We start from the raw sequence: 24,431 nt of genomic DNA on the forward strand, positions 1-24,431 counted from the left end.
CCCCAAAGACACAATTTAATCATAAGACAAATAATTTTACATGACACAATAAATTTCACATCTCTTTTTTTATTGCAAAATTGGGATTACAATGATGGATAAAATAAAGGTACGGTATTTAATGCCATCAGTGATTAAAGCCATGCATATTATTATACGACTACCGATTAATGTGAGTACAACGAGAAAATAACCGTGGATATGTTGGCATATTACAGTACAAGCCATTACAGTACAATTGTATATATTACAGCATTGTATAAAAATAGTAACTCAAGATAGAACAATTTAATAATTCTACCACAAAATTCCCATATTGATAAAAAAGGGCAGCTTAGAAAGTGAAGCTGGGTCCTACTCGCTTTATCTAAATACACAGTTACACATACAAACAAGCCATGGGTTATAAAAGTAAGAAAGGGTGTAAATTCTCTTCCCAAAAAAATATTTCTCTCACACTGCTCTGGGCACTTTCAAACTTTTCCTGAGCTCCTTAAAACTCTCCACAAATTGGGGCAAATAATCTCTACTAGCCAGATTGCAGCCCTTAAAGTAGGAGTTACAATTTATTGCAAAATGGTGGGAACAGATGAAAATGAAATGCGCTCTGAATTAAAGTTCCTTTCTGTCCAACGTACAAATAATCAAAAGCTCATAACCGTTATTTCTACCATCCTGTGTGATGAAATTCTTCAACATGACAAACATTCATCAGAACCACTGTATGATTTGCACTCAGAGCTGTCTGTTCTTCCTCTTCCGTTAAACGTGCTGTGTCTTTATTTGCCGCAATGCTGCTGCAGCTATTTCTCTCTGTGCCTTCTCTTGTCTTGACTTTCATCACTTTCCCTCTTCTTGACACCTTTAGCTCTCCATTTTTCAAAAAAACCTTCTCTTATAAATTAAATCTTTGGTTTCCATCCTATTCCTGTCTAAAAGAGGCATTTCATGACCACCGTGTTACACCTTTCCCACCACTGTGATTCCAAATCTGCAGGCCCTGTCATCTTTCATTCCTGTCTTCCATCCTGTCTTTTTCATCCTCATTTCCTGGTGTTGACTAGTCTCTCTATCAAGGCTCTACGTGTCTTCTGTACCTCCTCGCCCAGCCTGTCAATCTCCGCTTTCAAGCGCTCATTCTGCTCCGTGAGCTCCTGCACCTTCCTTTCGTTCTCTTGCTCTCTTTCTTTGCGACTCTTTTTGGCCGACGAGTAAGATGAGGGTGTGCGCTGTGTGGAGGAGGCGAAAGAGGACAAGGCACCGTTGGCCCTCTCGCTGGTTGTCCTCTTGCGTTTTCCCAAGCGGGAGGACGGGTAGACGGAAGGAGAAGACACAGGTGAGGAGGGAGAAGAGCAATTTTGAGATGGCGACTGTGATGCTGAGGAGGAGCAGGAAGGGGAATCAGGGACACAGGGCAGTTCCTCCTCACTGGCTGAGGGAGATGCAGGATGGACATTATTAGCCTGGTGGTGTTGATGGTGGTGGTAATAATAGCCACTGCTGATCACCACTCCGCTCGTATCCACCATTCCCACTCCTCCTTCACTCAGCAACTCAAAGAACTCTGGAGGCAGCAGGTCACTGCCGCCTCCTCCTGCCGAGCTATCGCCACTTCTCCCGCTCTCAGCCTCGCCCCGCCGCTCCTCTGCAACAGCTGGACTCATGCAGGAGGAGGAAGAGGAGGAGGAGGATGAGGTGTGATGCAGAGGCTGGGTGTTGTGGATCTCCTCTGTTGCTCTCTGGACACCTTCGCCCCACGTCTGGCTTCCGTCCGTCAGCCATGTCAGAGAACAACTCTCCAGAACATCCAGAAACTCCGGCTCTTTCTGAAAGCCCAAACGGAAAAGTCAACACCCGTCAAAACTTATAACATATTTACTTAAATATTGAAGTACAAGTAAATTTCACATCACCTCGTATGTGAAAATTTTGGCAAAACGTTAAAACTAAAATCCTAATGAAAATACAATGGACCTAGACACTCACACTCATTGAGGGTGTGAAAGCCATTTTCCTCTTCAAGCTACTGACCTCGGTGCATGTGGGGGCACGTGCCAGTTTTGCCCCTCCCGTGTCGGAGCCCAGAATATCCTGCAGGTCCTCATACCACGCCTCCAACTCTGCACCACACAACGGCCCCACGCCAGGGGGGTACGGCGGGGGCAGGTGAAGCCATTCGGCAGTCATCTCACCAATCAGTCGCAACGCACAGATACTCGGCCACACGGTTCACACTGGACCTGAAGGGGTGGGGCGAGGGGCCGGGCGTCACACACAGGATGGTTTGAAAAAAACAAAGATGAAGGGAAGAGGGCAGAGCAAACTCCTGTTAGACGACTGACACCTCGTAACTCCGCCTCCATTCAATTTAAATCGTCACTGTGCGGCGAAGGGTTGAGTTATAGTTTGTAGGTACCAGGGATGAAGGATGTGTGCGTATCGTTACTCAGAATGTTGCAAGAAGCAGTTATCTTTATAATTATTTACTCCACGACAAAACCAACCAGGCCAAAGTACAGAACCTAGTTTAATCCACTCTGATGGAATAACAGTGACACTGAGTGAGTAAATGACTGTACTGCAATAAAACTGTTAGAGGAGGAATTCAAAAATTCAAACTGAAAAATGTCGATAACTCAACTTCCAGGACAATTAATGTTGAAATGAATGGACCAATTAAATGTCAAGAATCACTTAAACATGCAGCATTCACAATGTCAAACAAGAGAAGACAGATTTACCTTTGGAAAGTCTCTGTTAATCAAGTATGCCAATATGTTGGAGATAGCTTGTCCCAACTATTCTGAAAGGAAAAAAAAGGTTTTGATAAATTAGCCTGTAAATAAATAAATAAATACATGTGTTGTCTGAAACCTGAAGTTTGCTGAGATTTCACATTAAAAATGATGATTTGCACAAATACAGAGCAGGCTCGATTTTTAAACGAAAGGCAAATCGAAGTACACAAAAAGCTGCTTTGAGAAACAGAAAATAAAATAATAATCAAACACCAGTAAAATGTCAATGATTGGTAAATCGATCCCTTAAGGAGATCCTGTCACTTCATTCTAGTAAACAAAGACAGAAACCATCTCCACTGCGCCCCCTGGTTTCCTCGGTCCTCAACACACGTTGGGATCGATAAACAAGTGGTTAAAAAAATAAAGGATGAATAAATCCTGACAGTGGTGAATGAATTCAGGTCTGACAGTCCGATCTGCTCATTCTACTCATGGATTGATTCCATCCAACACGCACATGACATTCATGAAGAACAATTATATGTTATTATATCATAGAAATGATTCTGGACAAAGATTTGTTCAAACAAAGATTGTAAATCAAAGTAAGGATTTCTGATTCACGTGTGTGATGCTGGGAGAAAGTTAAACTACATTTGTACACGGATGTATCTTTGGGTTACTGTGTTATTAAGAAGTAAAATATCTAATTCTCTTTAATTTTGGGGTTAAATGTTAAAATTCCACAAACAAAGCGACCAGACAGACAATTAAATTAAATTGTGCTAATTGAAATGTACAGATTATTAATTTTCTCGGGTAATTCTGTGATATTTAGAAGATTTATTTGATTCTTTGAGCGAGGCAACATGTCCAGTCAAAGCCAAGACAGTTACGTCATGGAAATGTGATTCCAGCTGGAGGAAGACTGGGCGAAACAAAAGGAAACGACACAGTAAAAAAAAATAAAAAATATATATATATATATAATGGATTTAATAGAGAAGAACATTAAATCATAGTATTTTAAAAATCTATTAATTTAGTGTTTGTTCTGAACGAGCCGGTGTTAAAGGAGGAAACAACAACTGTCAGTGTCATTCACACCGAGAACACTCTCCTCTTTAATGACTTCTGAATTTAATGACACCTGCAGAGTTAAGGAGGGCGAAGCTTTACAAACTAAATTATTCACTTGGAGTTTAAAAAAAAATAACTTAGAAGCTTGAGTCCGTACGAGCAGAAACAACTTCACGAGACAACACGTACAAACAACTCGCGGCGAAACTTGACCGACACCACAGTTGAAATCAAAATGTCTCTTGAGATGTTTGAGTGAATAAAAACTCGCTCGTCCTTTTCTCCAGCTCCTCGTGTTTGTTTGGTCACTTCACGATCTCAGCTCCTCAAATCCGAGAAACGCCCGAAAAAAACACACCCGACACACAAACTCCACAAACAAGAGCCACTCACCCTTTTTCGTTTATTCGCTCGCCTTCTCGACTGTCTCGAACTCGAATGTGGGTAGTTTAGTAAAAAATGTCGATAGCTCATGTTAACCATTGTTCAGTCTTTACGGCTGAATGTGATTCTTCGGAAACTCCCGGCGGTGTTTATAAGGAGGGAAGCGGCAACCGAACTATGCGCTGGGAGGCGGAGTCGCCACAACCGAACTGCTTAAGACGAAACGAGCGACGCGCCGAGCGTCCAATCGGAGGCGCGGAGCCGAGATGTTCTCCTTGGCGACATCCAATAGGCTGGGCGGAAACGAGGGGGAAGGAGGCGGGAGTTGGCGGAGCGGCGTCCGCTCGGTAGAGCTCGTCTCCTCGTATAGTTTGTTCGAGCAGCAGCTGTGATGCAGTCATGAGGCGGCCAGGACGAATTTGGGGCGTATGGGAGTCACATGAAAGGAATGATGCAACGCTTGGCAACCGATTTCTAGCTGGGGATAACTCCAGCGGAATCAGAGCATGTTTTATTAAACAGCGTTGGCTCCAACCAAAATCTAAAAATATACATATATGCACGGACGCATCGCTCATGTCGAAGAATTGTTTGTTTCCGGAGCACAAAAGGCTGAAGCGATTCTCTCGCGAATTGCTTAGTTACGTTTAAAATATATTTATATAAATAAATAAATGAACACATGTTCATCTGTCTGTGATCGTGGTGTTTTTTTATTAAATGTGTTGTTTTCACATGGGTCTGAATCACAGGCAGCACCTGACTTCACACACCTCCTGTTTCCCAAACGACCACAAGGGGGGGCCATCTATAACAACAATAATGAAGATAAATATAATAATAACACATGTAATAATAAGAAGAAGAATAAGTGTCAGTGATCCGCCGCCATGTTGTGTTCCTGCAGGTCAGAGCTTCTTTTATTTATTTCCGGTGTTATTTGTAAAACATGCCACACACTTACGGCACGCGCATCACAGCGGTGTCGCATTCTCTCAGTCATTTCAGAGCGCGCGCTCCTGTGGCAGCTCCGCGAGACGCGTGAAGAGGCGCGCGGGCCGACGGAGGGCGTGTGCGTGTGCGTGCGTGTGTGTCTCGGATGGGCGGGATCCAACACCCCCCCCCCCCCCCCCCCCCACCTTTACTCTCATCCCTTTCTTCCTCGTGTCCGGTGAAAGTGTTAATGATGAAATTCAGCACATTTCTTCATTGGTCGGCCATAAAAACTCACAGGTCCCATTCTTATTGTTTTCATTTCATCAGCTGTGATTTATTTGTCTCTTCTCTCTGCAGCATCACCTCATGATACAAGGTGGAGTCTCAGAAAAACAACACGGACACATCACAGCAGAACAATCATCTCCACGGTATTTGATAATAGATGCCAGCTGATTAATAGAGATACACTATATGTATATATATATACATATATATATATATCTAATTGAAATGTCAGTTCTAAAATAGCAATATTTTATGTGATTCAACTTTTTATTCCCACAGTCTCACATCTGCTGATACACACAGCTCATAATAAACTACACTGTTAAAATATTTAGAAGGCTTTTATTTACATGAAGGCTTTGTGACACTATAAATCGATAAATAAATATTTTTCCATAGTGCCTTTTAGTCGGTCCTTGTCTGTGTGTGTGTGTGTGTGTGGGTGGGTGTGTGTGGAGGGGGGGGCTCTTTGTGTTGCACTTTGTTTATATGAAAAGTGCTGTATAAACAAAGTCTGCCTGATTGACTGAAAGTCATTATCACTATAAACTTACCAATGTTTACTGACACATATTACACACAGTTCCTTATTGAAATGTAATTCAGAGGCTGCACTTGCATAATATCCCATTCACACATACAGACAGCCTGTGAAAGGTTATATTGCCATAAATTCACTATTTCAGCACATTTTCACTGTTATTACGGTTTAATGACACAAAATAACAGATTCAAGTCAAAGTAAACTCACATTACAGATCATACACACACAATGAAAGTCGTTGATGAACAATGAAAAGTGATGTAACATGAGATTAAAAGCTTTCGGGTTCAGCAGGGTCACACTCATCCATGGAAGGAAACATGTCCTCCTGTGATGGTTATTATTAATGAGAGTTATTATTGTTGTTGTTGTTGTTGTTATGGTTCTGGATCATGAAGAAGGTAAACAGCCGCCTCCTTGTTGTTGTTGTTGTTTTGGTTGTTGGTAGCGACCGTCACAACAACAACAACAAAACAAAACAAAGGCACGTTTCATTGATGTTTCTGTGACTCCAGACACTTTTTGTGTCCTGATCCCAAACACGCGCACACTGACTGTTTTCCATGCAACGCGCACGGCTCAACATGCGCATGCAGCCCCATAGCAACAGCGCCAAGCAGCGAATAGAAAGCTCAAGTACTGTCTCTAGGACCCGGGTTAAAGCGCTGCAGGAAGCACCGCCAACACGTCACCACTTGAGTGGCTGTTGCTGAGTAGTTCAGCGCACTTTCTCTCTCTCTCTCTCTCTCCCTCACACACACACACACACACACACACACACACACACCCCTCCCTCCCTCTCCACCCCTGCCGTCTGTTTATTTTGTCAGTGCCACAGTCTGTGTTGTATTCATTAAAAACTACTGTTTACAACCACACACCCAGGCTGCCTCTTGTTCTGGCTTTTCACAATAATGTCATGATGATGGGCCACGTCGTCTCACTGGTGTTACCTTAATAAACCCCCCCCCCCCCCCCCCCCCCCCCCCCCACACACACACACACACACATATGTAAAGTTTATTCTGTCACCTTTTGTCTCATTGATTTTTGACTTGTCCACTGAGCTGAGGTCACAGTGTAAACAAACTGCCTTCCTGTGAATGAATCGTTGTATTTAAAGATGTAAGTTGTTGTGTTGTTTGTTTTGTTGCTCTGAGCCTAATCCACTAAATGCCCTTTTATAACTACACAATTGTGTCATGTGTTACATCATATATTTATACCACACCAGCAACACAAAGCAGGAAACAGCACTAAGCGTATGGGACTATAGATAGAGACATATAGTGCCAAATAGTTAAAACAACAACATTTTACAATGATAATGGTTGAGAACATTTTATTTAATTCTAAAAATGTGCGCAGAGGAATTTATTTTCCTTTGTCGTGCTGATTTTACACAAATGCTGTTGTGTGAGATTTAAGTAATAACCAGCAAAGTGGGAAATAAGAAAAGCAAGAAAAACTCAACAGTGCAAGTTGTTTTTTTCAGTTACACCCTAATATCATACTCCTCTTTTGTTTTCTTCTGTTTCACAGACATAAAGAGTCTGGGAAATTTCCAGCCAGCACTCCACACACTCCTGCCTCTCTGTCCTGTGCCCTTGGTCAAGGCTCCACACCCAGTTCCACACACACACACACACACACACACACATTCAGACACACACACACACACACACACACACACATACAGACCCCAGCTGTCGGAAATCTTCCCCTTTCTGAAAAGGGACCAACTGATACAGCTGTTAACATGGTGATACAGTAAATCCTGTTTCTCTCTCTCTCTCTCCTTCCTCACTGTGTGTTCCAGCTCTTTTCCCTCCGTCTCTAACAAAGACGTCCTCACCTTATCAGACATTACATGAAAATTACACTGATATGACATATTCTTTATGTTATGTTAGTGACATCTGGAGGAAATGATTCCTAAACACTCTTTAATTGGGTTTTAGGTGGAATGTAACTTTAAAATTCAAAGTGGCGGTAATGCTGGGACATTTTAAAACATATAAATAGGGATTTTTTCCACTTATTTTGAACAACAATACTTTATTTATTTTCATGTCCATGCTGTTACTACATTCATCTCTTTTGTCTTTGTCCATCTTAGCTGAGGCCGATATTGCTGTTCTCTGTTGTCTGCTGACGCACATTAATCAACTCATTTCTCCTTCATCGTTCAAATTTCCAACAATTAACACAAGGCAAGTGAATGTATTTCTAATTTTGTTCAGTTATCAAATATATCCTCAACTCATCCAATCCTGGTTTGGCAGCTGAACGTCACATCCACTTGTTGAGATTTCTGCGTTCCCGAGCTCTGGGACGACTTTGCAGACAAATCTCGTTACGTTTGTTAAACCCATGCAGAGCGTCACCTATCTTCACCCTATACCATCTCCCTCTTCCCATCCTGTCATTCGCTGCCAGCCTCATTCTGCCCCACAACGGTATCCACCCAGTTTTACTCCGCTCACCTCCACCCACTTCTTCTGTCCCCCTCTCTCTCTCTCTCTTTCTCTCTCTCTGCTTCACCACAGGCTCCTCACCTGTCCACACTCGTTCAGGATGATCTGACAAACTGATACCGGGGCCACTGTGCAGCTTTTCTTTCTCCTGTCTGTAGCTTGTTGCTGATTTCTGATGTCAGGTGTTTATTCTCTGCGTTTAGGTTTTCTTGCCTCTTGCAGCATTTGTTTTGCTAGAAATTCTTACTTCTGTTTGTTAAATCAGAGGCAATATTTATGTTTTTTGTTTTTTTAATCATACAACCTGTAATCATTCCCCACATCCATTTAAAATTGTTTCCCTCAAGTTATTTTTCAGATTCTGGTTACATATTCTCAAAAATCTATCCACTACAGTATGGACACATACTTCATTTTCCCATTTCTAAATTTGTCTCAGACGTCATTATAAACAACAATACTTTGTCTATATCTTTACGTCCATGATGTTACTGCATCCATCTCCTTTGCCTTTGCCCGTCTTAGCTGAGGCCGTTATTGCTGTTCTCTTGTCTGCTGATGCACATTAATCAAGTCGTTTGTATTTTATTTCCTCAAGAAGTTTCCCCCATCCATCATTTACTTTACAGCAACATAACACACACACACACACACACACACACACACACACAAACACACACACACACACACTCACACACACTCTCTCATACACACAGACACACACACACACACACTCTTCTCTCCCCTCTTTGTTTTCCCCACATCAGAACCAGATTTCGGGGCAGTATGTTGCTCCCACCTCCTCCCTGCTGCTCTGTGCTGCCTGAGGACTTAAACGTTTACTCTGCCCAGTGGACCAAAGGTTGGTGGAAGCTGCTCAGATATATAAATATATATATATATATATGCATATATACACATAGGAGGAGCTGTGTTTTCTAGTATTTGTGTTGCTAAAAGCCCTCTAAGAATTTTTAGTTTTGATTCACAACCCAGTTGTCTGGAGATTCTCACTTTATCATTCATTCATTGGCCTTTTTATCCTTGTCTGTATTCAGAGCTACAAGGAGAGCAACAGTCTGAAATGAATTTTTTATACTAACGCCGTTGTTAACAACATTTTGAGCTGAGCCCCTGGTCGGTCAACGCTCAGATGGTAACTGTGGGGAAACGTGTCCATGACAGATGGGGCTGGGCTCACCCAATCTAGTGCATCCCAAAAATAGAAGGACAAATGCAGTATAACATGATATACAGTACACAGTATGTCTCTGTGATCATCTGGGGCATTCCCTTCTAAATCGGAGCTCTGGATCTAATTCCCTGTGAGACACACTTGATACGTCCTGTCCGAGCAGCTTGAAGGAAACAGAGAAAGTTGGGATTCATGATCATCCTCTCTGAGATAAAAATAAAAAAAGATGTGGCACCGGCAGCAAGAAGCAGATATACACTGAGAAAAAGTCAATGAGGAATCAGCAGCAAGCAGTTTGTTGTAGGTTTTATTTAATTTGGACAAATTATCCAGTGGCAGACACGTCTCTCCAGCTCAAAGGGACATGAACTGTGTCAACTGTCATGAAGCCGACCTTTGACTGTGCGCTCCTTTTGCTTACTCTGCATCCCAGTAAACTAGTATTCCTTTTACAGCAGAAGTTACTGAACTCAGAGGAGTGGCTGTGCTGGGATGAGTCACCAGAGGCACCTGATCCTCACCCTGATGGATGTTATCTGTCAGTCATCCCGTCACCTGACAGAAAACATGCCCTCATTGATCTGAGGCCGACCTCACAGAGCAATTCACCGAGTGCATTCTGTTAATTCACACTGAGGTTCAGATTACAATCACTGATTTTATCTTATTGACCTGGATTTTTATTATTTCTGTGACATTTCTTTGTGGCTGAATTCACCTAGGTATTCTGTGTTATGTACAATATGTGTGTTTACAGTAGGAACAGAAGTTTTATATTTCATTCTTGGTCTTTTTAAGTTTTTAAATACAAAAAAAGATATTTATATGTTTCTGGGGCATCTCTATACTCATGTGAGATGTTCTGAGGTCCCTAGATGGGATGTTACAGTTTTTTAATCATATTGTTTATTTTCTTAGTCTGGATTATTAAATCATAATCATTGTAAAGTGGATCGTTAAGAATTTGATTCAAGGGTATGATCATTATTTCTAGTGGGAGTTTTAATGGGAAAGAACATGGATCAAAGTTTGAAGAGCAGTTTGTGGCACTAACATCACTGAAGCTGGACGTTCAGTGTGTCTGGTCTGTTTTATAAAATGCTATGCTGACACCTACTGTTCATAAACAGGCATAACAATTATTTTTATTGAAGAAAACCTGCCTATTGGAATTAACATGAATCATTAGGCATGCAATTAGTTTTACAAATACCTTTAATGAAGAAAAGCTAATATTTTACGTTATTATTTATAACTGCATTAATCGTTTCATAAGATAAAAAGATTTTGTAAATATACATGAATCTGAACTGTTACAGTTTGTGAAGTGATTTCTCAAGATTCTATTCTAAAGTAATGATAGTACTTGAACATATGTTCAATCTAACAAGACAACAATGTCAACAACAATGTTATTATCGCACTTTGTTTTATTTATTGATCCGTTTCCATGACCACAGATGAGAGTTACAGTCGATTTGTAGGCAATGACGAAGCAGATTAAAAGTTTGTCTGTGGCATCTGGTCTCAGTCATAATATTATAGTTACAAGCGACTGAGCGTGAAGAGAAAAAATAAAGTACACAAGCATATTTACAAGCTTTCCTTCTGTGACTTGGCCCTGACGCTCGCACATACGTGCTCCTGCTACATCCGTATGGGACAACAGAGCTTCATTTACTTTACATAGTTGACAACATGTTAAATGTGTCACCTATCAACCAGACGATGCTGTGAGCCATTTAATTTGACCAAAGTATACAGTACAAATCTTCTAATAGTGTGACGTTCCAAAGGAATGGAGGAATCTCTTACGTTTAACACTAATAATTATAAAAACAACCCAGTCTAAAAGTCAATAAGCAGGGGACTGCAATAAGTGGCAAGAGGAAAAAAGTGTTTTCAGTTTATATCAATTTGAAGCAAGAGGAAAGGAGTGTGAACAAGAACATTTGGTCTTTTTTTTTTTGTTATTCCGTCTTTTCTGACGGTCTAACATTCCACTTAGTGAAAAAAAGGCAGAGGCATGAGTAGAGATCAAGAGAGGGTCAGCCAGGAAGGACAGAGTTAAAACCCAGTCCCCTCTCGGTGCTCCCTCGCCAGCTCCTATTTGTCCATGTTCTACACACTCTCTCCTGGACCGGCCTCTAACTCAGCCAGTGCTTATTTAGAGAGCTTCTTCATCCGCTGATCTAGTGAAGCAAAGTTCTCCTCTATAGCCCCCAGGTTTTCCTTCATTGTCTGCTGGACCTTATGGAAAGAGAACAGGAAAACAGTTAGGTAAGAAGTGATGGTGTTGGAAGAGAATTAGGGCTGGAGGGGAAAGAGGGACTCAATCCCAAAAATGTGTCAGTTTAACTAACAGTAGAAATAATCATTACATGCAGCCCTATTAAATATATTTTACTAAACTGTCATTATGCAAGTATTTTATCGGGGCTAAATCTGAAAATGCTATTTACAGCCATCATTATTAGGAAATGATGTTCTAGGACGTTGCAAAATTACTGGACTTGCTGAATAAGAAATGAGGTTTTCTGTGAAAGCATGTCGATGTCAGATTCAATAACTGTCTAAAGCCCTCGGCCATTTCAGAACACAATACAATCTGTTCAAAGTTCGTAAAATTTCAACAGACCTCATCAAAAAGGAAGGTTTTAGAGTTCAGGTTTGAAAAGGCTTTCCTTTGTCTGTGCAGGCACAAGCCCTTAACTGTGAAAGCACAGGTTGATTATCGACTCTGGAGGAGACGGTGCAGAGCCTCTGTCCTAATAAGAAGCTGCTCTTTCTTACATTGTCACTTTGGAAAATGAAAAAAGCTGCCTCTGCTGCAAACTTTGAAGTCATCAGAAGACACTTGCTGCATTAAGTTATTCCACAGACCAGAGAGCTTTTTGCCAGGTGGCTGAGTTTGTCAGATATATTCATATGAATTCTCAAACACATGAAAAACCTTAAAGATGCAGCTCAGACCAGTGGCAGTTCAGGAGAAACAAGTGCTTCACCAGTTAAAGCCAGAAATACACGTTTTACAACTAGCAAAGTTGAATCAATATCTTTCCTTACACCCCAGAAAACAATAACTACCTCTGCTAAGGAGAGGATTTTATTATTTAGTTAGAATGACTACGCAAAAAAACATGGGTGGGGCATGACCCAATGAAGAACCCATTAAATGTTGGATCGGATCTGGATACATTCTTTTTCATTTTCCTTAACATGGGAAGATAGGGTGTTAGCCTCGGTGGAGGTATGAACTCTGTGAGTGTCCTGGTTAAGTTACTGCCTCTCTCTGGCCATTGTAGGTGGAAGCTCGGTAGACTACCAGCTGTAGCTTTGATTTTCAGGGATCTCAAACAGGAGACTGTGCAAGCTAGCTACAGACAACTGTACTTGTCAAGGACTTCGCATGAACCATTCCTTCCGTGGACATGGTGGTGCAAAATTGGTATACTGAAGTTCCGCACTACAAGTGTTACACAAAAATAACCTTGTGCCCAATGTCCAAAAGAGCTTGAGACTCCTACCTGTGTTAGCAGAGTGTTATTGTCCTTCAGAGAGTTGTTGATCATCTGCTGGGTGGTGTCCAGGTGGGTCAGCAGCTGGCCAAACTGCATGGCTACGAGACAGGAGGTCGGATAAAATGAAACCAAAAGACAAGAGAGAAGAAACAAGAAGAAGGAATAAGTAAGACACACTAATAACTAACACATTCAAACATTTGTGGTAAAATAAAGTGTGTGAAGAGAAAAAAACAAGTGCAAATTGAATCTGAAACTGACAAAATGACTGCTTGGAAGAACTATTTTCTTTTTTGCTTGTTTGCCTTCATTGGTAAAGACAGATGAAATCAGAGCCGCTAAAGCTCATTGAGCAAAGAAGACATGAGCTGCAGACTGTGACAGATCGATGTAAAGAGAGGCTGGATGATAAATCCCCTCTTTCAGCTCTCAGAAAGGAATTATCAATATAATCTATTAATGCCAAGGTTCTGCTTTCATGTGCTAAATAATAAAAATATGATAATGTAATATCATGCATCTCTTTCTCCCTAAGGGGGTGTTTAACAGTTCTGCCAGATTTAGTCTAATTCTATTACCATTTCGACTCTCAGTGAGTTTTTTTGCCCTCTGTTAAAATAGACTGGTGTGGTTTAGACCTTTCTTTTGTCCTTGTGAATCCTATTTTCACTTAGTTTTCATCTTTTGTCACACACACGTTCACGTTGCTTCCCAGCACAGGGTTCACACCCTGTTATGTTCAGTTTCTATATCCAACATATTTTAAATCTTTAATGCTGATCCCCACCCCCACTAACCTACATACATCCTCTCCTTGAACTCTCATGGGTGTCATCTCAAGGTTTTTCTCCTCTCACATCAAAGAGCAGAACATAAATTATCCAAGTTTTCATTGTTATTATCCTGACTGGGGTGAAATCGACTCCTGGAGTATATGGAAAATAGACACCAGTAACTGAACACCAGTACATTTGTGAAACGATTTAGAGTAAACGTTATGTGAGCTCCTCCAAATCCAAAACACCTTAACATTTACTATTGTGTCATGATGTAGAAAGTTATGTGAGAACACAAACAAAGTCTGAAACCTATAAATCAGTTTCAGTTCCTGTGCGTTACCTTGCTCATGCAACTCCTTGACAGCGACGAGCCTCTGCACCACCTGAGGTATAGAAGTGGACATGGCATCCCACTTCTGCACCACGTCATAAAGCTGCGACACCTGGCAGGTAAACACACACAAGCATATTTAATGCTAAGATAAAGCTCTCCGCCTAAAATAACATGATCATTTTACAAATAAATTCATGCAGCGCAATGTAAATATCAATAGCAATCAGTGGTAATGGTGCCATGTTTTCTCTATCTGAGCAATGTGTAACTGCATATTTGTACTTATTAATGTGATTAACATCATCATTTAAATTGGACTCCATGGTGCAGAGGTCCTGGATCTAATAAGTACTACTTTTGTAATATTACAATTCTTTTTAAGTTAATCATGATGACAACATTTTTTTTTTTCAAAGCCCATAACAGCAGCATATGTACAACAATAAAGAAATAAATTAAAAAAACATTGAATTACTTAGTCATTCACAATAATAATAAAATGACTGGTCTGACCTACCCTCTATTGATCTATTGAGGTGAAATTACTTTTCAAGAGTTGTCATAAAAAAGAAACAAAAACATGACCCTGGACATCATGTACGACTCATGACTGGATTTTAGATACCGTCAAAAAATGAATAAATTTAGATGACGACAACATTTTGATATGGCTCTCACTGTTAGCTTTGGCTGTGTTAGCTGTTAAAACAGCACTAAATTCAAACTGAACATATGCTGCTACTCTTCATCAGTTAGTCTGAGGGCCACAGGCTAGACTATCAATTCTTTGTGGAGGTTTTCAAAATGAAAATCCTTATAAGAGCGAACTCAGAAGATTATTTCCTGTGAGGCTACAATATTAATGGATAAATTATACAACTTCTGACCAAAACATCTCAGCTTTATTATAACAGGAACCTGCCTGGAGAGTCTTCCATCTAAAGGTGCTTCTCAATTGAGGAATCACAGGTCGACTGTGTGGAAGTCATGAGTTTTCATAGACTTTACAGAGAATAAATGCAACTGAGATTATTATAGCATTTAACTTGCATGGGTGTAAAGGACTTACTGACCTTGTTTTGTGTATCAGCATCCTCAATTGCTGCCTTGTGTTTTGCAATCTCATTCATCTTCCCAAGGACACTCTAAAAAGAGGAAATGAAATTTTACAAGAGGGCATTGGGATAGAAAACAGATCTGTAAATACTGTGGTGAATTGATCCACATTCAACCCCAACACGTGGTATATTTAAGTTAAGAAATGTATCATCTTTTCAACAGAAAGCAAATGCACTGCTAGCAACAGTAGATACAAACACATGCAATAGGAACACCTGAGATCTTAAAGAAAAGGAAAGTTCTACGCCCTGTTTTGTGCCTTTGCAATTTTTGGATGCACAAGCTCAAACATGTATTAAAGTTGGCTTAGAATTTGCTGCCGGAGTTGGACTAGCTGTTCCTCGTGAAGTACATCCCACATTTATCTCTGTACTGAATACAGATGAATAAAATACTGAGATTCTCATTGAAATCTCCATAAGACAGTATTCCTTAAAAATAAAAGGCTTCTATGGTAAACATACTGGCTGTAAAAATCTGAATATATTTAAATTACAACTGAAATTGTCTGTTCATGACCTCCAAACCCTGCATTGCATGCTGAGCAGGAATTAGTTACCTGCAGTCTTGCTTCCACTTGATCCAGAGTAGCAGAGTCAAGTGCGCTGACCCTCGCCTGCAGGAGTTCTATGGTGTCCTGATGCAACACACACACACACACACGTTATATGTAAGCAGGAATGAAGAAACTTGGTCCTGTTTAAAGTGTGACCCAGTTCTCTGGCTGCATGTCAGATACACAAAAGGTGCAAATTCAAACTCCATCCATTGTGTTCCAAAGAAAGAAGTCAGCTTCTTACCATCAAACTGGCTCCTTGTACACCAGCGCTCAGAGGTCCCTGCAGTACCAACACAAAGAGAGACAAAACAAACAAATTATATTAGGAGGCAATGAAGCCCACGACATAATTTACATAATTTAAGTGGAAGTGGATTGTATTTGAATTTGACTTTGTGAAAGACTACACAGCAATAGAAGCATGAAAATTGTGTTGGTGTGAGAGAGAAAGAGACAAACAGAATTAGTGAGAATGAGAAAAGCAAAGTGTGTGTGTGTGTGTGTGTGTGTGTGTGTGTGTGTGTGTGTGTGTGTGTGTGTGTATGGAGACTAAATGCTGTGTACCTGCTTGTCTGATCCTGAGCCAACAGCGTTCTCCAGCTCAGCTAGACGCTTCTCCAATTCCGCTACCTACGGGGAAAGAACAACGCAACACATGGCTGACACACATACAGCTACTCGTGCAGACAGTTCTCTGACTTTTGTCCTTTTTATTACCGTACAATATTCAAAGGGTTCCTTCACGACAATGCTAACAAAAACCATGTTGAAGAGACTGACACATGCTCATTTTATGAGTGCATCCCAGACTCTACTGCTCCACCTCCCTCTCTACGATACCTTGGCAGACTCATTGAATTTTTCCTGCTCCGGTCGGCTGTGTAGCTCATAGAGCACCACTCCATCTGGGCCCTTAGCTGCTGCCGTCGGCTTGCTGTCTCCTGCAGCGCTGCCCCGGCTGCCCTTAGCCACTTCCAGCTGGGTGAGCAGACGCCTGTGGGAAGGAAGGAAAAAGAGGATTATAGGTTCAATATTGTTATCACCCCTCCTGTGCTGCTATGTCTGTGCTCCCCCTTGCTCTGTTGCATCCGGTCTTTTCAGGCTTGGTTGTAAACTACACGCTCAAGGTGAGCTTGGATCTTTTTTACAACTCTTTTCATCCCTTTCTCTCGCTTGTGTTACTGCATCTTTACCTCTCTATCCTCAGCTCTGCTCCCTCGTGCTCCGTCGGGTTCTGACATGTTTCATCTCTCTATGCCTTCTCTCACTTAATCTTTCACCTTCTCCAGTTTTTATCTCCCTTCCTCAAGCATCCGTTCATCAGGTCTTGCGCTCCTCAGGTAGCGCTACACTGAGATTGGCAGGGTTTATGTGGGCAATAGATACCAGGTGTACTACTTCTTCCTTATCTCCTTCCCCCTCCCTCTTTTTTATCAGGGTTACAGTCCAGAGCTCAGTGAAATGAATTCCCCCGCTCTTCTCTCTTTCCAACTTATGCTGTCTCCATCTGTTTCTTAAGACTACTCCCCCCCTGTACCTATCTCTATCGAGTCCCTGTCTACTAGTTCATCACTTCTTTGGGATCTGTGTTCTTAAAGTGTCAGGTTTCAAATTCCAAATGCTTTACTGACGTGTCACCTTCCTTCCAGCTCACCTTGCCAGTGCTCCATCTGGATCAGCCAGGTTGATGTGTGCCTGTGGTCCCAGCAGTGAGTCGAGATGGGCAGATACCAGCTGCTGTTTGAGCTGGGCTGCGTGCTGGGCAAGCACCACCGGGGTCAGGCGCTCCTCTGCATTGCTTTCCTTGGTGGCAGACTGCAAAATCAGGGACACCAAGGTAACAAGACAGTAGGGATTTCTTTTTTGAGCAGTGATATTTGTGTATTTTCTAATGGAGTTAATTAAATGAACACAATTTGGACCCAGATAAGCAGTAATGTTTTCTGACACCTCCCCTCACAATCACATACAAAACAGTAATTGTCCCAATTATGGCAAACAGGAGAAAAAATTTAAGACTTTAAGACTTTTTGCCCCCTAGGCTGTAGTAACACTGCTCCGAACTCCACATTCAAAAAGGTTATGTCTTGTTTAGGCCAACATAGAAACAGCTCATGAAGTTTATAGGCGACTGTCATTACTGTTCAGTCTGTCGGAGTGTAATGTTTAAATAAATATTTGTATATTGCTGATCTGTCACCATATGCTTGGTAGTGAGATTCACAGAACTTCATCTGTACTGGTTCTGACAACCAAACCTTCTGTTACTGTGACAAGGCACAGATATTAGGATAAAGACTGGATAATCAGTGTGCACCATCCTTTGCCAAGTCTTATGGACAAGGGAGACGTGTGCTCGAGTGCAAGTGTGTGTCCTGCAGTCAGTTCACCTGGATGACATCCACCTCCTGAGAGAGTTCCTGGATCTCATTCACCAGACGCTGGTACTTCTGCTGGGGCGTCTCTTTCACTCCACAGCCCTCTCCAAGCTAACAGAGATGAGGGAGAATTTAAAAAACACTATGAATATTATAAAACCACAAAGTAAGTGTAGCACACAGAGTCTCCCTGAGATAAGCTATTGCACAACACAATCTCAGACTCTTACACATTCTGTGAAATGGATATCATAATTATGTTGTCACCCTAAAAATGGAGCACCTTCTAAAAGAATAAGAAGTAAAATAATATATTTCTGCCGAACAAAATGTACTCACAATTTCAAATTCTCCTGATTCATAGCCCACTCTTCTGCTTTTACTGATTCTGTCAGAGAAATCTGTGAAAAGGAGAAAAATGGATAGTGTGAGAAAAAAATCAAGAAAGAAACACAAAACAACAAACTGGAGTCAGTGTCGGGCTCAGACTGAGCCACAGCATCGAAATAACATAAAGCATCAATACAGCCATGATGGATGCAACGGAAGCTGGACACTTTGCTTGCAATGTTTATATTTCGTACAGGGCCATGTGTGTAATGTTGAAAGTTGTATCTGTACAGTAATTTATAACGTGCTTGGAAAATTGAAACTCCATTAGGATTACATTTTGTAAACACTACTCTGAAAATATGATGATGACATTGTTTTGTGTTACTTAAGATTCACTTTGTGTTTTAAGTAAAACGGTCGGGATATAAAAAGGAAAAATAACCACAATTATCATACTACTAAAGATTAGACAGCTGAAGATAAAGGAAGGATTTGTGGTATGTTAATCCATTTGTTTTCCATCTTTTCTCCCATCCCATGTTCATGTTCATGCATAACAATCAATCATAACATGCATTAATAGGTTAACGGTGACTTCTTATCCACTGCAAACTGACCAAGTCCCTTCGTGGTGACGTGCTTATCTTTGAACTTGTCATAGGCTGCGTTGGGGTTGACCACAATCCTCTCCACGCTGTCACTACAGAGCTCCTCCTGTCATTGGAAATAAAGTCAGATCAACAAAAACAAAATCACAAAGGGCATGTAAGACTGTGGAGACAGCAAACACTTAACAATCAGCCGTAGCTTACTGTCAGTGAGCAAAAAGTCTCAAGGCTAAAGGCAGACTTGAAATAAGTTGGCAGATAGGTAAGATCGCTCTTGATCATTGCCCGGGAGATGTGCTTTCACAGATGAACACTGAATTATGTGTTTGAGTGGATGGGTGATGTCACACACCAAGGTCAGATACCATCAGAAATTAAAAGTCATTGAAGCCATAAATCATGGAAATCTGCAGGAGCTTCACGGCCATTATTTGCAGCGGTCTTGGAAAGCACCAGATGATTTCAACATAATTTAGAGGCAAGAGGCAGATGAGCAAAATAAGATATCACAGCCATGCCAAGGCCTGATTGTGTCACCTGAAGAGCAATATCATAAAGTGTTTAAAGTCACTATAAAACATACATATATTATTGTAAAAACATATACTTAATGTGGCATGAATCCATTATGGTCAAGCAAAACTAAATCTAGAAGCCACTATATTCACATTTCTAAATGATGATTCTTTGATTAGTGAATTTGAGGGAAAACACAAGACTTTCATTTGATCAACATCTCCTTGTGATCAATAATGATGATCTAGAGACTATGTGTAGGATTAAAACTCCACATACAGATAGATGAAATGAGTTCACGCAGAAAAAAAAGACAGACCAACACAAACACACAGAAACACAGAAACACAGATGCCGTGGAGGGGGGAGGAAGAGGAGGATGAGGGGGAGGAAGAGGAGAGTTAGTCAGGCTCTTACCAGCTCCTTGGGTTTCCAAAGAGAGTTAGAGAAAGTAACGGAAGAGTAGAGGGAGAGAAAAAAGTAGAGGGGGAGAAAGAGAGAGAGAGAGAGACAACACAGATTAATGTGGTTATCACATGCCATGCACACAACAGGAACAGTTGGCCAGGGTCAGGGAAAGATAAGAAAGAAGGCAGTGTTCCGAGAGCTGCTGCTAAAAAACCCTGGAGACAGTGTGTTCAGACAGCTTGTGATGCCTACAGTTCTTTCTCTCTTCCCCAGTTCGATGTAGTATAATGCCCCATTAACACCACCCAGCTACTTTCACTGTTAATGCTAGGCTGCACTTTAAAATGCAGTGGTACCATATGCTCTCATGTAGAGCACTGTCTGTCTCCCAACAAAGGACATTCAAGAGCCTGAAACCCCTTTAGTACAGTCAGGTAAACAAAATATGTCATTAATAATTCTTAACAACATGCAGTTCATCCTAAATGGATCGGTTGGACTGAACTTGTTTTCTGTGTAGTAACATTAGGCCAGAAATAGCTAAAGAGACTGTCATCTCAACATGGATTAGTCACATCTGATCCTCTTAATGCGATCAGTGCTGGTGCAAATACCTATCAGTAGCATCCCTATGTAAAATAATGCAGTTTATTCTGGGTAAAGTAGTAGTGCATAATATTACTTTGGTATACATTTATTTTTTAACAGGCCTGTGGGACAGATGAATTCCAACACCATGGCCAATGCTTTTTTTTTTTTTTTTTTTTTGTATAATTAGATTTTCATTATATGAGAGCTTGAAAAGACTGGTCTCTGTCTGGAGTTTTTCCCGTAGTTACATCAGGATGCTTTGATTCACCAGTAGCTCATTTAACAATCGGACATGTCTCAAAATTAATAACTAAAAGTCTAACAAAGACTGTGACTCAGATTTGATTATATATATCTACATTTTTATACTATTTCATCCATCTCAGAGTGACAGGAAATTACCCTACATGATGTCATCACATGTTGTACTAGAGCTTGGCAATAAAACACGATCAATTATTATCATAAAATAATTTTTAACAATAGTTTTTTACCAAACGCTCAATATATATAACGATATACATTGCAGTGTGGAAGTGTTTGTCATTTTCTGATCATAAAGACATGTTTAAAACCACAACATTCAATCAGGTGCAAAAGACATAAACATGTCATGACATCTTCTCAAGATAATTATTGATATCGACATGACATTTTTTAATAGTGATATCATTTTTGACCATGCCGCACAGCCCTATATAGTATACACAAGCCTTCTAAATGTCAGGTGAGTTAGAATAGTGTGGTTAGTCAGGAAGCAACTGTTAGAAAACGATGTCAGGTTAACAAGGGAAATCTCTAAGACAAACAAACAAAGGAACAAACAAACATTTGTCTTCCTCTCAGGAGCCTCAGACTCACACAGACACAAGCCTTCACTGCTTTGTCAAAGTGAAGCAAAATGAAAGAGGGAATTAAATTGCTGCTGAAAACCAATCAACATCATTACGCCTCTGAAGAGTTTAAATGAGGAACATAAATAGAAGGAAAAGAATCAATCTCCTGCACTTCAAAACAGTCAACAATCAATGGATTGCAGAGTGAAAAAGAAAGAGTCACTCCATTAATCTACTTCTCATTTCATCCCAATCAAGGTCAGAGGTAGGAAAAGTGGATATGAGATTTTTATAACATGCATAAAAAGCATGGCATTAAGCTCACTGAGAGTGAAATCGAGCCAGTCTTACTTGTACAAACTAGGGTTCCAGGAAGGGTGGGGAAGAGTCAAAACACAAGGGTATGGGAAGAACGAATGTGGACACATAGAAGGGAAAATGCCATTAGGATTCAATCAGCTGGTCAGTAAAAAGCCAAGACAAGAATAAAGCAAAGTCAGACCAGCATCACTTGACTGTTTACATACTGCTCACTGCCCAATAGCACTGTTTAAAGAACTATACTACCACTAAATCCAGGGGGCTGCTTGGTCACAGTGAGATTAGACAGGAGTCACAAAACCATCATCAGTACAGAGATTTTGTTACTTGTTATCTAGATTGTACTCTGTGTCTCTTTGGGAGAAAGGTTTACTTAACTGCCCTTACTCACACCTGCCCCTATGAAAATGAGCAGATATACTAACACGTTCAAGTATTGAATACGTGTGAAACAGTATTTTAAAATGACTGTTCTCTTCTACGAAACATGACCCTGACACAATGTCATGGAAACTAAAACTTGTCATAACGTGAAAATAGTCTTTACACAGTGAGCATCAATAATGCAGTTTACAAAACAGTCCTGGTAAGAGAAATCCTCCTCTGTCAAAATTATAATGTTCATTGTTTTGTTAAACAAGTGTTAAATGAACTGTTTGATTGTGTATTGCTATGATTTTTCCCCACTGCAACTATTTTGCCCAGTTGAATTAACACCTCTTTAACATGTTTTCTGCAAACCTGATCAACGCCTCCATAATGGTGGGTTTGATTGCAGGATTATTGAATTAGTTTTAGGTGGATTTATCTAATACAGTGACTATATGACCACTTCCCTACGTCTTGACTTCCTGATGCTAGGTGCTCAGTGAATAACCTTTAGATAAATTGCTCTACAGACCTAGCTAGCTCAACACACACTGTAATATCATCAATAGCAGCTCAGTGTCACCATTGGGTGACATAATATACTTGCATGCATGACTACACTATTATTAGCCTGTAAGCACGTATGATTACGTGTATTTTTCCATGGCAGACCTAATGCACATTGAACAAAATGAATAAGCCAGTAGACTGCCCAAATTATTACGTGTTACCATTTGTTAGCTCGTTGTGTTAGCTTAGTTTGCAGGGAGTTAGCTCAGTCTGCTCACCATCATCACACCCAGTGAAAACGAACCGTCCACTTACCGACTCAAACTGAGCCTGGTCGTCCTCTGGAAGGTCTCCGGTCTCGTACACGTCCGGTTCGTTAAAGGCCTGAAGACACAACGAGGTAAACAACACAGCAAAGCATCAGATGTGTCCCGTTTATTGTCGTTAGCCTCGGCCAACGCCCCGGCCCATCCAGCAACACGTACCCAACAAGCTAGCCTCCCTCTCTGGGTGGCTCGTACCACAACACACAACACCACCGGGAAGTTATTAACATTATAGAGTTATTAGTTAGCATATGGAAAACCCAGACAATAAGAAAAGCAGTGGTGTCAGCTAAGCTAGCGCTGCCAAGTAGCAACACAGCTAGCCTCCCTGCTAGCATTAGCCACTTACAATTCCCGGCAAGTTCGCGTATTTAGGATCAGCCATTGTCAGCGGGAGCCTCAGAAATAACCACCAGAGGAAACAACAACCGGGTTTCAAACGTGTAGATGATCGATGGAGCGTGTGGGAGAACCAGAGGAGCTGAGGGGGGATGAGGCAGCAGAGTCTCTTCCAGCCCGATGTGGTCACTGCTCGATTTGACAGCGTGGACGTTGGGTTTATCTCAGGCGCGGGCGCGCGGGCGGGCGGGACGTGCTGTGTACGCGGAAGTCATCGCAAGGGAGCTGGACGGTCGACCAGCGTGAGCAAAACAAACACCCCCCGTGAATGTGGAGTGTTCATGTGACCAAAACGAGAAAACTGCAGCTGTGTGTAGTTTGAGCATCGTTTTGTTTGAGTTTTCATTCAAACATTATATTTACTTTAGCTCTGATGGTGTGTTTGAACAATTTGCTCCAACAATTACATTAATGTGTCTTTCTTAACGTGGTTGAATTTTAACAAAGAGGTCACACGGTGGCGCTAAAGGCACGAGCAAGCGCCTCAGTCAATGGGCCAAAGATGGTCGATTAAAATGATAGGAAATAATCCCCTCCTCGTATAAAAGGGGTCAGAAAGTATTACAAGGTCATCTTGTTTATTTCAGGTCTCAATTTATTTTGCATTTTTACTTTTATTGTCAATGTTTTACCAAAGCTTACTTTTTGTCAAACACATAGAGGAGAAAAGAAATACATAGAATTATTTTAGTCATTGGCAAAATACTCTCAAATTAAAACTCTATATTAATGTGTTGCCATAGTAATTGTAATACAGTGAACATTTTTTGTTTTAATATGATTTGAATGTCTTATATTGATAATTTAATTACTACAAGAAAAAAGTGCATGGAAATATCGAACATACTGCACAATATGTATTATTTAGTCTCACATACA

General features: G+C 40.9%; 2 protein-coding genes across 3 annotated transcripts; both read right to left on the minus strand.

Moving 5' to 3' along the window:
* Nucleotides 1-53: 53 nt before the first annotated feature.
* ddit3 (DNA-damage-inducible transcript 3) lies at nucleotides 54-4,569 on the minus strand. Of its 2 annotated transcripts, none has more exons than XM_020096957.2 (4): nucleotides 4,215-4,569; nucleotides 2,742-2,798; nucleotides 2,032-2,240; nucleotides 54-1,826 (listed from the first exon to the last, which is right to left on the minus strand). In XM_020096957.2, the coding sequence occupies exons 3-4, from the start codon at nucleotides 2,185-2,187 to the stop codon at nucleotides 1,044-1,046; spliced, it is 939 nt and encodes a 312-aa protein (XP_019952516.1). In that variant the 5' UTR covers nucleotides 2,188-2,240; nucleotides 2,742-2,798; nucleotides 4,215-4,569; the 3' UTR covers nucleotides 54-1,043. The 2 variants fall into 2 exon arrangements, with proteins under 2 accessions (XP_019952516.1, XP_019952515.1); XM_020096956.2 differs by having other exon boundaries at nucleotides 2,742-2,803; nucleotides 4,215-4,402.
* Nucleotides 4,570-11,057: 6,488 nt separating this feature from the next.
* Nucleotides 11,058-23,753, minus strand: dctn2 (dynactin 2 (p50)). The gene is made up of 14 exons (XM_020096880.2): nucleotides 23,503-23,753; nucleotides 23,143-23,211; nucleotides 19,286-19,382; nucleotides 18,675-18,736; nucleotides 18,348-18,446; nucleotides 17,612-17,772; nucleotides 16,798-16,951; nucleotides 16,522-16,587; nucleotides 16,199-16,237; nucleotides 15,958-16,035; nucleotides 15,353-15,424; nucleotides 14,286-14,388; nucleotides 13,173-13,264; nucleotides 11,058-11,895 (listed from the first exon to the last, which is right to left on the minus strand). Exons 1-14 carry the CDS (start codon nucleotides 23,536-23,538, stop codon nucleotides 11,809-11,811), a joined length of 1,215 nt encoding a protein of 404 aa, XP_019952439.1. The 5' UTR covers nucleotides 23,539-23,753; the 3' UTR covers nucleotides 11,058-11,808.
* Between the last annotated feature and the right edge of the window lie 678 nt (nucleotides 23,754-24,431).

This window comes from Paralichthys olivaceus, chromosome 2, assembly GCF_024713975.1.
Source record: "Paralichthys olivaceus isolate ysfri-2021 chromosome 2, ASM2471397v2, whole genome shotgun sequence".
NCBI classification, from domain to species: Eukaryota; Metazoa; Chordata; class Actinopteri; order Pleuronectiformes; family Paralichthyidae; genus Paralichthys; species Paralichthys olivaceus.